We start from the raw sequence: 15,000 nt of genomic DNA, 5'->3' as shown, positions 1-15,000 counted from the left end.
GAAGGAAGGGCTAGAAAGAGACAGGAAGAAACCAAAAAAGGGGAGGATCTCCTTTTCGAGAGGTCCAGTTTACTGTAACACGGTTTCCTGGATGCCTCTGACACCATGCCTATTTTTCCATTCTCTCTCTCTCTCTCTCTCTCTCTCTCTCTCTCCCTCTCTCCCTCCCTCTCTCCCTCTTTCCCTCTCTCCCTCTCTCCCTCCCTCTCTCTCTCTCGCTCTTCTCTGCTGTCTCACCCTCGCAGATATGACATGAGTCTCTTACTGCACCTCCCGCCCTGACGACAGAGAGGAAGAGAGACAGGGACTGAGAAAGAGAGAAACAGAAAGACTGAGAGAAAGGGAGAAGAGAGAGAGAGCTCTAGCAATACAAACATTCTCCCAGTACTGACTCATATCTAGCATGCCCTTGTCCTCCCTGCCTCTAATCTAAAACACACCAGGGTTCCGGTCTGGAAGCAGGCTTTCCACTGTGCTTAGAGGGCACTTTCGGTACTGCAGTTTGGCTGAAACAGACAATGCCATAGAGAAGTCAATTTAAAAAATATATAGCTGCAAGCAGTAATGAACAGGGTTTATAGGCTGACACCGTGTCAAAGGTAAAAGTGCGGCCATTTTTTTAATGCCACAACTATTTTTTTCTCAAAATCATGAAAGAATGATGTAATGAGTCCAAATGCAGTGGTCAGTGGACAAACTAACGAGGAGTTGAATATATCTGTCAGAAAATAAGTTGTCACCTGTTCAGAGCCACCGGATAACGAGACAGCATCTGCCCCAGTGCTTTTCAATCTGGTGTGGCGCCGACAGTTTCAAAGCAGCAGAACGAAATGTGTTTACCAGACACATTCAATATTCACAGAAAACTATGAAAAATGTTTGACATCCTGCCAAACACCAGATACTACCAGGAAGTCCCAGCATCCTGTCAAACACCAGATAGTATCAGGAAGTCCCAACATCCTGTCAAACACCAGATAATATCAGGAAGTCCCAACATCCTGTCAAACACCAGATAGTATCAGGAAGTCCCAACATCCTGTTAAACACCAGATAGTATCAGGAAGTCCCAACATCCTGTCAAACAACAGATAATACCAGGAAGTCCCAACATCCTGTCAAACACCAGATAGTATCAGGAAGTCCCAACATCCTGTCAAACAACAGATAGTATCAGGAAGTCCCAACATCCTGTCAAACACCAGATAGTATCAGGAAGTCCCAACATCCTGTCAAACACCAGATAGTATCAGGAAGTCCCAAAATCCTGTTAAACACCAGATAGTATCAGGAAGTCCCAACATCCTGTCAAACAACAGATAATACCAGGAAGTCCCAACATCCTGTCAAACAACAGATAGTATCAGGAAGTCCCAACATCCTGTTAAACACCAGATAATACCAGGAAGTCCCAACATCCTGTCACGATACAGAGACTCTACTTCCTATAGCATCAGCTCATGTTTCTCACCATCCCCCAACAATAAACACAGACCGAATGTCACTAATGTGTACCGAGATAGAACACACACACACACAGTAGCTAATGTGTACTGAGATAGAACACACACACACTCAGTAGCGTATGTGTACTGAGATAGAACACACACACACACACAGTAGCTGATGCGCTCAGAGATAGAAAGATGCATGTAAACAGAATTGAGGAAGCATCTCCCACTCCAATACACATGACAAAACACACACACACACACACACACACACACACACACACACACACACACACACACACACACACACACACACACACACACACACACACACACACACAGCCAGGGAGCCTCCCTTTTTCCATTTCATTCAGAATATCAGGCAGGTAGCAGCGTATGTGTGTCTGTGGGTCTCCAAGCGTGCACGTGGACACACACACACACACACAACAAAAATCAAGGAAAGAGAGACTACTAGCTAATGCACTTGTCCACAGCAGAGCACTCAAGGAACAAAAATCATCTTCTCTTCATCAAATTTTAATTCCTTCCAAGTGTGTGTGTGTGTGTGTGTGTGTGTGTGTGTGTGTGTGTGTGTGTGTGTGTGTAGAGCTGAGCAGCACTGGTAAAATATATACCCCTTTTAACCTGTTCAATGTGTCCTCTATAGAGCTCCAATGAGAAGCTCTGATCTGACTCGGGGACTCAGTCAGCTCGGCTAATGTTACACACAGGGCCTCTTTACAATCAGCAGGGGGCACTACTGTAATAATATGAAGAAGTGGGAAATGTTTTGGCCTGTTCCTTCACACACACACTCTCACACTCTCACACTCTCTCACACACACACACACACACACACACACACACACACACACACACACACACACACACACACACACACACACACACACACAACACACTCCAATTGGCCTACCAGGAGGTGGCAACATCCTGTCAAACACCAGATAATACCAGGAAGTCCCAACATCCTGTCAAACACCAGGAAATCTCAACATCCTGTCAAACACCAGGAAGTCCCAACATTCTGTCAAACACCAGGAAGTCCCAACATCCTGTCAAACACCAGATAATACCAGGAAGTCCCAACATTCTGTCAAACACCAGGAAGTCCCAACATCCTGTCAAACACCAGGTAATACCAACATCCTGTCAAACACTGACTGCAGTTCATCATTCAACACTATAGTTCCCTCCAAGCTCGTCACCAAGCTCAGAGCCCTGGGTCTGGACGCCAAGCTCAGAGCCCTGGGTCTGGACGCCAAGCTCAGAGCCCTGGGTCTGGGCACCAAGCTCAGAGCCCTGGGTCTGGGCACCAAGCTCAGAGTCCTGGGTCTGGACACCAAGCTCAGAGTCCTGGGTCTGGACACCAAGCTCAGAGCCCTGGGTCTGGACACCAAGCTCAGAGCCCTGGGTCTGGACACCAAGCTCAGAGCCCTGGGTCTGGACACCACGCTCAGAGCCCTGGGTCTGGACACCAAGCTCAACGTCAGCAAAACAAAGAAGCTGATGAATGGCTTCAGGAAGCAGAGGAGGGAACACGCTCCGATCCACATGAACGGTACTGCAGTAGAGAGAGTCAGCAGTATTAAGTTCCTCAGAGTCCACATCACAGAGGACTTGACACGGACCAACAACACCACCACTCTGGTCAAGATGGCGCAACAGCGCCTCTACTTTCTAAGGCGGCTGGCTGCTCTGCAAATACTACCACCGCACCGTCGAGAGCTCCCTGACCGGTTGCATCAAACTGGACTGACAGCCTGCTCTGATTCTCCACATCTTAGAACACATGCACTCACACACCCACCCACACATCCAACCACACACAGACACATCCACCCACACAGACACATCCACCCACACACACACACACATCCACCCACACACACACACACACATCCACCCACACACACATCCACCCACACACACATCCACCCACACACACACACATCCACCCACACACACACACACACATCCACATCCACCCAGACACATCCACACACACACAGACACATCCACCCACCCACCCACACACACACATCCACCCACCCACACACATCCACCCACCCGCACAGACACATTCACCCACACAGACACATTCACCCACACACAGACACATTCACCCACACACAGACACATTCACCCACACACAGACACATTCACCCACACACAGACACATTCACCCACCCACCCACACACACACATCCACCCACCCACACACACATCCACCCACACACACATCCACATCCACCCAGACACATCCACACACACACAGACACATCCACCCACACAGACACATTCACCCACACAGACACATTCACCCACACACAGACACATTCACCCACACACAGACACATTCACCCACACACAGACACATTCACCCACACACAGACACATTCACCCACACACAGACACATTCACCCACACACAGACACATTCACCCACACACAGACACATTCATCCACACACATACACATCCACCCACACAGACACATCCACCCACACAGACACATTCACCCACCCACGCACCAACACACACAGACACATTCACCCACACACAGACACATTCACCCACACACAGACACATTCACACACACACAGACACATTCACCCACACACAGACACATTCACCCACACACAGACACATCCACCCACACAGACACATCCACCCACACAGACACATCCACCCACACAGACACATTCACCCACCCACGCATCCACCCACACACAGACATATTCACCCACACACATTCACCCACACACAGACACATTCACCCACACACATCCACCCACACACAGGCACATTCACCCACACACACATCCATCCACCCACACACAGACACATTCACAAACACACACATCCACCCACACAGACACATCCACCCACACACAGACACATTCACCCACACACATTCACCCACACACAGACACATCCACCCACACACAGACACATTCACCCACACACACATCCATCCACCCACACACAGACACATTCACATTCACCCACACACATCCACCCACACACAGACACATCCACACACACACAGACACATTCACCCACACACACATCCATCCACCCACACACAGACACATTCACCCACACACATTCACCCACACACAGACACATTCACCCACACACAGACACATCCACCCACACACAGACACATCCACATTCACCCACACACAGACACATCCACCCACACACAGACACATTCAACCACACACAGACACATCCACCCACACACAGACACATCCACCCACACACAGACACATCCACATCCAGACACATCCACATCCACACAGACACATTCACCCATATCCACCCACACACAGACACATCCATCCACACCCACCCACCCACACAGACACACCCACATTCACCCACACACATCCACCCACACAGACACATCCACCCACACAGACACATCCACCCACACAGACACATCCACCCACACCGACTGTGTACAAAATAACTCCTACTATTGAACGGCAGCCCCACGCAGCACAACTGACGCTACCAGACTCTTTTACGGTTTTAAAATACTGCCCAATTTATTCCCCCTTTCCCCAAAACACGGGTAAATATTGGACTATAAAATGTGCCTTCCTGTTTTACACTGATGCTAAAATGTTTATTATATTCTACTGAGACATTGACTTTCTGTTGGTATTCTTATCTTTTATTATGTCTTGTTGTCCAGAAGGAAGCTGTAGTCAGCAGTCAGGTAGGTGCTGTATACTGTATCTAGCCAGGATATTCCATCTATCTGCTGTAGTCAGTCTACTGTAGTTAGTCTACTGTAGTTAGTCTACTGTAGTCAGCAGTCAGGTAGGTGCTGTATACTGTATCTATCCAGGATATTCCATCTATCTGCTGTAGTTAGTCTACTGTAGTTAGTCTACTGTAGTTAGTCTACTGTAGTCAGTCTACTGTAGTTAGTCTACTGTAGTTAGTCTACTGTAGTCAGTCTACTGTAGTTAGTCTGCTGTAGTCAGTCTGCTGTAGTCATTCTGCTGTAGTCAGTCTGCTGTAGTCAGTCTACTGTAGTTAGTCTACTGTAGTCAGCAGTCAGGTAGGTGCTGTATACTGTATCTATCCAGGATATTCCATCTATCTGCTGTAGTTAGTCTACTGTAGTTAGTCTGCTGTAGTTAGTCTGCTGTAGTCAGTCTGCTGTAGTCAGTCTGCTGTAGTCAGTCTGCTGTAGTCAGTCTGCTGTAGTTAGTCTACTGTAGTCAGCAGTCAGGTAGGTGCTGTATACTGTATCTATCCAGGATATTCCATCTATCTACTGTAGTTAGTCTACTGTAGTTAGTCTACTGTAGTCAGTCTACTGTAGTCAGTCTACTGTAGTCAGCAGTCAGGTAGGTGCTGTATACTGTATCTATCCAGGATATTCCATCTATCTGCTGTAGTTAGTCTACTGTAGTCAGTCTGCTGTAGTCAGTCTGCTGTAGTCAGTCTACTGTAGTTAGTCTACTGTAGTTAGTCTACTGTAGTTAGTCTACTGTAGTCAGCAGTCAGGTAGGTGCTGTATACTGTATCTATCCAGGATATTCCATCTATCTGCTGTAGTTAGTCTACTGTAGTTAGTCTGCTGTAGTTAGTCTGCTGTAGTCAGTCTACTGTAGTTAGTCTGCTGTAGTCAGTCTGCTGTAGTTAGTCTACTGTAGTTAGTCTACTGTAGTCAGCAGTCAGGTAGTCAGCAGTCAGGTAGGTGCTGTATACTGTATCTATCCAGGATATTCCATCTATCTGCTGTAGTTAGTCTACTGTAGTTAGTCTACTGTAGTTAGTATGCTGTAGTCAGTCTGCTGTAGTCAGTCTGCTGTAGTCAGTCTGCTGTAGTCAGTCTACTGTAGTTAGTCTACTGTAGTTAGTCTACTGTAGTTAGTCTACTGTAGTCAGCAGTCAGGTAGGTGCTGTATACTGTATCTATCCAGGATATTCCATCTATCTGCTGTAGTCAGTCTACTGTAGTCAGTCTGCTGTAGTCAGTCTACTGTAGTCAGCAGTCAGGTAGGTGCTGTATACTGTATCTATCCAGGATATTCCATCTATCTGCTGTAGTTAGTCTACTGTAGTTAGTCTACTGTAGTTAGTCTACTGTAGTCAGCAGTCAGGTAGGTGCTGTATACTGTATCTATCCAGTATCTTCAACACACACCAGGATATTCCATCTATCTGCTGTAGTCAGTCTGCTGTAGTTAGTCTACTGTAGTTAGTCTACTGTAGTTAGTCTACTGTAGTCAGCAGTCAGGTAGGTGCTGTATACTGTATCTATCCAGTATCTTCAACACACACCAGGATATTCCATCTATCTGCTGTAGTCAGTCTGCTGTAGTTAGTCTGCTGTAGTCAGTCTGCTGTAGTCAGTCTGCTGTAGTCAGTCTGCTGTAGTCAGTCTGCTGTAGTCAGTCTGCTGTAGTCAGTCTGCTGTAGTCAGTCTGCTGTAGTCAGTCTGCTGTAGTTAGTATGCTGTAGTCAGTCTGCTGTAGCTGTTCCAGATCAACTCCTAGTGATGAGAATGTAATCTCTATGGCCCCGTCCAATTACACACACACACACACACACACACACACACACACACACACACACACACACACACACACACACACACACACACACACACACACACACACACACACACACACACACACACACACACACACACTTCCAAAGGAGCAGAACTATAACATCTGCAGTTTGCGGTGGAGGCCTAGAGATGGATGATGTCTTCAGGGAGACATCCCAGCTAGCGAGGCCTCTCCATTCTGACTCTAATGGAGGCTGAAGAGGCCTAGAGATGGATGATGTCTTCAGGGAGACATCCCAGCTAGCGAGGCCTCTCCATTCTGACTCTAATGGAGGCTGAAGAGGCCTAGAGATGGATGATGTCTTCAGGGAGACATCCCAGCTAGCGAGGCCTCTCCATTCTGACTCTAATGGAGGCTGAAGAGGCCTAGAGATGGATGATGTCCTCAGAGAGACATCCCAGCTAGCGAGGCCTCTCCATTCTGACTCTAATGGAGGCTGAAGAGGCCTAGAGATGGATGATGTCTTCAGAGAGACATCCCAGCTAGCGAGGCCTCTCCATTCTGACTCTAATGGAGGCTGAAGAGGCCTAGAGATGGATGATGTCTTCAGAGAGACATCCCAGCTAGCGAGGCCTCTCCATTCTGACTCTAATGGAGGCTGAAGAGGCCTAGAGATGGATGATGTCTTCAGAGAGACATCCCAGCTAGCGAGGCCTCTCCATTCTGACTCTAATGGAGGCTGAAGAGGCCTAGAGATGGATGATGTCTTCAGGGAGACATCCCAGCTAGCGAGGCCTCTCCATTCTGACTCTAATGGAGGCTGAAGAGGCCTAGAGATGGATGATGTCTTCAGAGAGACATCCCAGCTAGCGAGGCCTCTCCATTCTGACTCTAATGGAGGCTGAAGAGGCCTAGAGATGGATGATGTCTTCAGGGAGACATCCCAGCTAGCGAGGCCTCTCCATTCTGACTCTAATGGAGGCTGAAGAGGCCTAGAGATGGATGATGTCTTCAGGGAGACATCCCAGCTAGCGAGGCCTCTCCATTCTGACTCTAATGGAGGCTGAAGAGGCCTAGAGATGGATGATGTCTTCAGGGAGACATCCCAGCTAGCGAGGCCTCTCCATTCTGACTCTAATGGAGGCTGAAGAGGCCTAGAGATGGATGATGTCTTCAGGGAGACATCCCAGCTAGCGAGGCCTCTCCATTCTGACTCTAATGGAGGCTGAAGAGGCCTAGAGATGGATGATGTCTTCAGAGAGACATCCCAGCTAGCGAGGCCTCTCCATTCTGACTCTAATGGAGGCTGAAGAGGCCTAGAGATGGATGATGTCTTCAGAGAGACATCCCAGCTAGCGAGGCCTCTCCATTCTGACTCTAATGGAGGCTGAAGAGGCCTAGAGATGGATGATGTCTTCAGGGAGACATCCCAGCTAGCGAGGCCTCTCCATTCTGACTCTAATGGAGGCTGAAGAGGCCTAGAGATGGATGATGTCTTCAGGGAGACATCCCAGCTAGCGAGGCCTCTCCATTCTGACTCTAATGGAGGCTGAAGAGGCCTAGAGATGGATGATGTCTTCAGAGAGACATCCCAGCTAGCGAGGCCTCTCCATTCTGACTCTAATGGAGGCTGAAGAGGCCTAGAGATGGATGATGTCTTCAGAGAGACATCCCAGCTAGCGAGGCCTCTCCATTCTGACTCTAATGGAGGCTGAAGAGGCCTAGAGATGGATGATGTCCTCAGAGAGACATCCCAGCTAGCGAGGCCTCTCCATTCTGACTCTAATGGAGGCTGAAGAGGCCTAGAGATGGATGATGTCTTCAGAGAGACATCCCAGCTAGCGAGGCCTCTCCATTCTGACTCTAATGGAGGCTGAAGAGGCCTAGAGATGGATGATGCCCTCAGAGAGACATCCCAGCTAGTGAGGCCTCTCCATTCGGACTCTAATCCACTCAGAATTAGATGAGAGTCCGTAAGATTCTCTCTCTTTCACACAGTAGATTAGACACATTCCATCAGCCATAGAAACACACCCAGACAATACAATACCACTGAACAGCAGACACGGCATGGGAGACACACACACACACACACCGAAACACACACCCACACACACACACCCAGCAGTACTACTAACCTGGGTTGAGAGGGCGGTTGAGAGGCTGGTGGGAGGCTGGGTGAACAGTGCAGAGCGGGAGGCTGACCGCAGGCCATGTGCTCTCCTGACAGGCTGGTCCTGATGGAGGGGAGAGGAGAGAACAACAGTCAGGACCGTGACAGAATCCGTCAGAACACTGACCGAACCCACCGTCAGAACACTGACCGAACCCACCGTCAGAACACTGACCGAACCCACCGTCAGAACACTGACAGAACCCACCGTCAGAACACTGACAGAACCGTTAGAACACTGACAGAACCAGCCGTCAGAACAGTGACAGAACCCGTCAGAACACTGACAGAACCCTTCAGAACACTGACAGAACCCGTCAGAACAGTGTGTCTGTCCCACCCAGGGATGAAGAGGACGAAGTGGGTAAAACCAAACCATAAGAGCTTCCCAACCCCCCACCTCCTGCCCCCCCAGGTTAGTGGTGGCGCTTAGGGCAGTGATGGTCACGAAATTTTGTTGACGATAATTAGCCAGCCAAATGACCGCGGTCACCTTAATAACCATTCGAATAGCAAAAAATATATATATATATATTTTTTTGGTATATTTTCTCCTCTGCTCCTGACTGACTATGTCCCAGAATGCCTCCAACAAATATTTACATCCTTCTAAAGATATAAACATATTCGATGCAAATATCAAAACCCACAACATTAAAAAACAGACACATTCAGAGAACTACACTTGATGTTAAACTGATTCCCACACAGGAAGTGTGTGTCACGATGTCAGACATAAGTGGTGGTAGGCTGTTCTATTCTACATAGGAGAGAAGAGCTGAAGTATATAAGAGCTGTATCTACTGTAAAGCAGTCATTTCAATGAGCAGACAACCCCGTTTTAAAACCACTTCCCATTTTAAAACCAACTATCAGGTCATGGGTAGAAGTTGTGTGTAAAAATGTATCAACAGAGCAACTCCCTCTGTAGAGCAGGGACGAGGGAAGGGATCGAGGCGATGAACACACACACACACACACACACACACACACACACACACACACAGCTGTCACTCAATGATGAAAGAGCGTTTGAGCCTGCAGCAATCCAGGACAGGATTAGTAACGTTTACTATCTATCTATATACTGATCCATCTACTGATCTATCTATATACTGATCCATCTATTGATCTATATACTGATCCATCTATCTATCTGCTGATCTACCGATCTATCTATCTGCTGATCTACCGATCTATCTATCTGCTGATCTACCGATCTATCTATCTGCTGATCTACCGATCTATCTATCTGCTGATCTACCGATCTATCTATCTGCTGATCTACTGATCTATCTATTGATCTATCCATTTATCTACCGATCTATCTATCTGCTGATCTACCGATCTATCTATCTGCTGATCTACCGATCTACTGATCTATCTATTGATCTATCCATTTATCTACCGATCTATCTATCTGCTGATCTACCGATCTATCTATCTGCTGATCTACCGATCTATCTATCTGCTGATCTACCGATCTATCTATCTGCTGATCTACCGATCTACTGATCTATCTATTGATCTATCCATCTATCTACCTATCTACTGATATATCCATCTATCTACCGATCTATCTATCTATCTACCGATCTATCTATCTATCTACGGATCATTCTATCAATCGACTGATCTATCAATCTACTGATCTATCAATCTACTGATCTATCAATCTACTGATCTATCAATCTACTGATCTATCAATCTACTGATCTATCAATCTACTGATCTATCTACAGTTGAAATTGGAAGTTTACATACACCTTAGTCAAATATATTTAAACTCCGTTTTTCACAATTCCTGACATTCAATCCTAATAAAAATTCCCTGTCTTAGGTCAGTTAGGATCACCACCTGATTTTAAGAATGTGAAATGTCAGAATAATAGTAGAGAGAATTATTGATTTCAACTTTTATTTCTTTCATCACATTCCCAGTGGGTCAGAAGTTTACATACACTCAATTAGTATTTAGTAGCATTGCCTTTAAATTGTTTAACTTGGGTCAAACATTTTGGGTCAGTCAACCAGTCAACTGGTTAACCAGTCAGTCAGTCAGTCAGTTTACCAGTCAGTCAGTCAGTCAGTCAGTCAGTTTACCAGTCAGTCAGTCAGTCAGTTTACCAGTCAGTCAGTCAGTCAGTCAGTCAGTCAGTCAGTTTACCGGTCAACCAGTCAGTCAGTCTGTTTACCAGTCAGTCAGTCAGTCAGTCAGTTTACCGGTCAACCAGTCAGTCAGTCTGTTTACCAGTCAACTGATTAATCAGTCAGTCAGTCAGTTTACCGGTCAACCAGTCAGTCAGTCTGTCAGTCAGTCAGTTTACCAGTCAGTCAGTCTGTTTACCAGTCAGTCAGTCTGTTTACCAGTCAGTCAGTCAGTCAGTCTGTCAGTCTGTTTACCAGTCAGTCAGTCAGTCTGTTTACCAGTCAGTCAGTCAGTCAGTCAGTCAGTCAGTTTACCAGTCAGTCAGTCAGTTTACCAGTCAGTCAGTCAGTTTACCAGTCAGTCAGTCTGTTTACCAGTCAGTCAGTCTGTTTACCGGTCAGTCAGTTTACCGGTCAGTCAGTCAGTCAGTCAGTCAGTCAGTCAGTTTACCAGTCAGTCAGTTTACCAGTCAGTCAGTCAGTCCGTCTGTTTACCAATCAGTCAGTCAGTCAGTCAGTCAGTCAGTCATCCAATATCACACTGAGGCTAAGTACTGTACATCACACCAGAGAGAGAGGGGGGAGGAGAGAGAGAGCGAGAGGGCTGAAAGAGAGAGAAAGAGGGGCAAAAGAGAGAGAAGGGGGGGGGAGAGAGAGAGAGAGGGGGGAAAGAGAGAGAGGGGAAGGAGGGAAAGAGAGAGGTGGGAGGGAAAGAGAGAGGTGGGAGGGAAAGAGAGAGGTGGGAGGGAAAGAGAGAGGTGGGAGGGAAAGAGAGAGGTGGGAGGGAAAGAGAGAGGGGGAGGGAAAGAGAGAGGGGGAGGGAGAGAGAGAGGGGGGAAAGAGAGAGAGGGGAAAGAGAGAGAGGGGAGGGAGAGAGAGGGGGAGGGAGAGAGAGGGGGGAAAGAGAGAGAAAGGGGGGAAAGAGAGAGAGAGGGGGGAAAGAGAGAGAGAGGGGGAAAGAGAGAGAGAGGGGGGTAAGAGAGAGAGAGGGGGAAGAGAGAGGGGGGGAAGGAGGGAGAGAGAGAGGTGGGAGGGAAAGAGAGAGGTGGGAGGGAAAGAGAGAGGTGGGAGGGAGAAAGAGAGGGGGGGTAGAGAGAGAGGGAGAGAACATATCACCTAACACCGTAAAGGGGGAAGGAGTTGTCACGAGAATTTTCAATTCCAATGAAAATAACAATCAATCAATAACTCTGACCAATCCCCGAGATCTGTAAGACCACGGGTTTAATAATAATAATTAGTCAAAGACTCAGTTTATGCAAAAACAATAGTACAGTTTACTCAGAGAACGTTCTAGAGTCAAGAATACAAAAACATACTTCCACACAAACAGTAGGTGAGTTTTATCCTTCTCCATAGTTCTCACCACTGTGTATCACTACCCAGCCGACAGGTCCATTCCTCGGAGATTAGGGAGACCTTGAGAAGTACTCCCTATGCCCTCATAAATTCCTCAGAGGCCCAGCCAGGACGGTCCAAACACAGTTTTAATTGTTCTTCGGTATTTTACTAGGTACACACACACACACACACACACACACACACACACACGCTCAAATCCTAAACTACGCCTTGCTCAGACAGTCTGTTTAACCTAATTCCGACTAAAACTACACACATCAGATTATAATTTTATGATTCTAATCAATTTAAATTATTACAATTATAAGGTTTCAGAGTGGAATTATTTTATCATTATCTTTCATATATACCTTATTTTATCATGAGTGTTTGAAAATATGCAAGCAGCACGAACACACACACACACACAGAGACACAGACACAGACACAGACACACACACACACACACACACACACACACACACACACACACACACACACACACACACACACACACCTCTTCAGATTAGATGTCAACAGTGGTGCACAGGCCCAAGAGGCCACAACAGTTTGTCGCCGAGGCCACTATCGCCCTAACGACAGGGCACTTCTGACCACCCCACATAGCCACTCAACTTTGATGGCAGTTATTAGACTCCACTTACAGACACAACAGGGACAAACCGAGCCCTCTGAACTAACACTCCGGTCCTGCTCTGACCACCCCTTGGGGTATCAAACTCATTTTGCCCGGGGGCAACATTCAGTCTTCACCGAGGTCCGGAGAGCTGTCTTTCAAATGGGTTAAATTGCCTTGCTGTCAAAATCCACAAGAAAAACTCCAATATTGCCCTGCTCCCAGACCTGCGGCTCTTTGTCGGATACCCAACAACACCCCGACTCGAACCTTTCTGACTGAGCAAAACACACTCATCTATATGAGCCTCCACTACCACAGAGTCTCTTCAATATCTATATGAGCCTCCACTACCACAGAGTCTTCCTGTCTCTTCAACATCTATTGGTTACAAAATCATCTTAGCAGTGATAGGAACATCTTCAAACTAGATGAAAATACTTCCAGTTTAAGGACTAATTGTCCCATAGGTAAACGTGGACTATCACTTTAAGATCAGAGTAGTCCGTCCCATAGGTTAAAGTGGTGTCATGGAACGTTCCTTAATAAATAAATAAGAATCCGACACTAGATCAAAACAACAAGCTTGTTTGAGGACGTGACCACAATAGTGCTGAACATGAACCAAAATGAGTTTAAAATAACTAATTGACCAACTTAGGTTCTTATTTCTTCCTGTGAGCTCAAATGTGCACATTGCAATGCATTTTCTCTAGAGATAACAACATACAACATACTTTAGCACAGAAAACATGATAATACACTACAATGACCATAATCCATTGCGCACCTACTTCGCCAATCTGTGTTTCTTTTACACCTGCTACATAAAGGAGACAGAAGAATGTGCAATAAAGAGAGAGAGAGAGAGAGAGAGAGAGAGAGAGAGAGAGAGAGAGAGAGAGAGAGAGAGAGAGAGAGAGAGAGAGAGAGAGAGAGAGAGAGAGAGAGAGAGAGAGAGAGAGAGATAGAGATAGAGATAGAGATAGAGATAGAGATAGAGATAGAGAGAGAGAGAGAGAGCAGTTTCTTCACAAGCTACAGTATCTCTATCTGAAAATACATGATCTAAGTCTTAGTTGGTACTCAGCAGTCCTAAAAGTACGCCTTCTTTACTTTGAAGAACTACTTAAAGTAGTGATTTTTGTCAGACGGCAGCTCTATAGAGATGAGATGATGACTTGGAATTAAATAATAAAGTCATCAAAAAAAGGCCTGAAATAAATGTAATAAACAACAACAACCGAATAATGTTATTAAAGTAAAGTGAATAAATTATGGTCAATAAGTGATCAGCAGTATTGGACAGTCTAAAACAATCAAGTCCCATGATGGTAGAGTCTGTGTTGTTACAGCATTCAACCCACATAATACAAAATGCATTTAAATGTTAATAAAATAAAAGTTATAATCTGACCGAAAAGGAACTCAAAAAACACAAATCCTTCACAGAAAATACATCCGTGGAACATATTTAGGTCTTTTTTTTGTTTGTTGCAAAAGACGATGCATGGCCATCATACTTCTGTGACCAAGCTACATTTTATAAGGTTTTACTTAAAGTTCATCTTGTATTTTAGCCAGGGGAAAAAAGTCAGGCTGGCTATACTGAGGGAAAGTAGCTCCACATCAGTCAGAGTGCTGTCTGCTGATAGAATGATGGAGAACAGTAGCTCCACATTAGTCAG

The 15,000-nt window shown here is 46.3% G+C and overlaps 1 protein-coding gene across 1 annotated transcript in view; it reads right to left on the bottom strand.

The window, feature by feature from the left end:
* LOC139367810 (calcium uniporter protein, mitochondrial-like) overlaps positions 1 to 9,691 on the bottom strand; it is a 46,967-nt gene extending 37,276 nt beyond the window's left edge. Inside the window, exons 1-3 of the mRNA XM_071106148.1 lie at positions 9,587 to 9,691; positions 9,314 to 9,424; positions 9,152 to 9,250 (exon numbers count right to left, since the gene is read on the bottom strand). Coding sequence (XP_070962249.1) covers positions 9,152 to 9,250; positions 9,314 to 9,424; positions 9,587 to 9,691 — 315 coding nt within the window. The remainder of the gene's footprint in view (positions 1 to 9,151; positions 9,251 to 9,313; positions 9,425 to 9,586) is intronic.
* Between the last annotated feature and the right edge of the window lie 5,309 nt (positions 9,692 to 15,000).

The sequence above is a fragment of the Oncorhynchus clarkii genome, chromosome 16 (genome assembly GCF_045791955.1).
Source record: "Oncorhynchus clarkii lewisi isolate Uvic-CL-2024 chromosome 16, UVic_Ocla_1.0, whole genome shotgun sequence".
Classification (NCBI taxonomy): Eukaryota; Metazoa; Chordata; class Actinopteri; order Salmoniformes; family Salmonidae; genus Oncorhynchus; species Oncorhynchus clarkii.
This window is presented reverse-complemented; position numbering and strand designations above follow the sequence as displayed.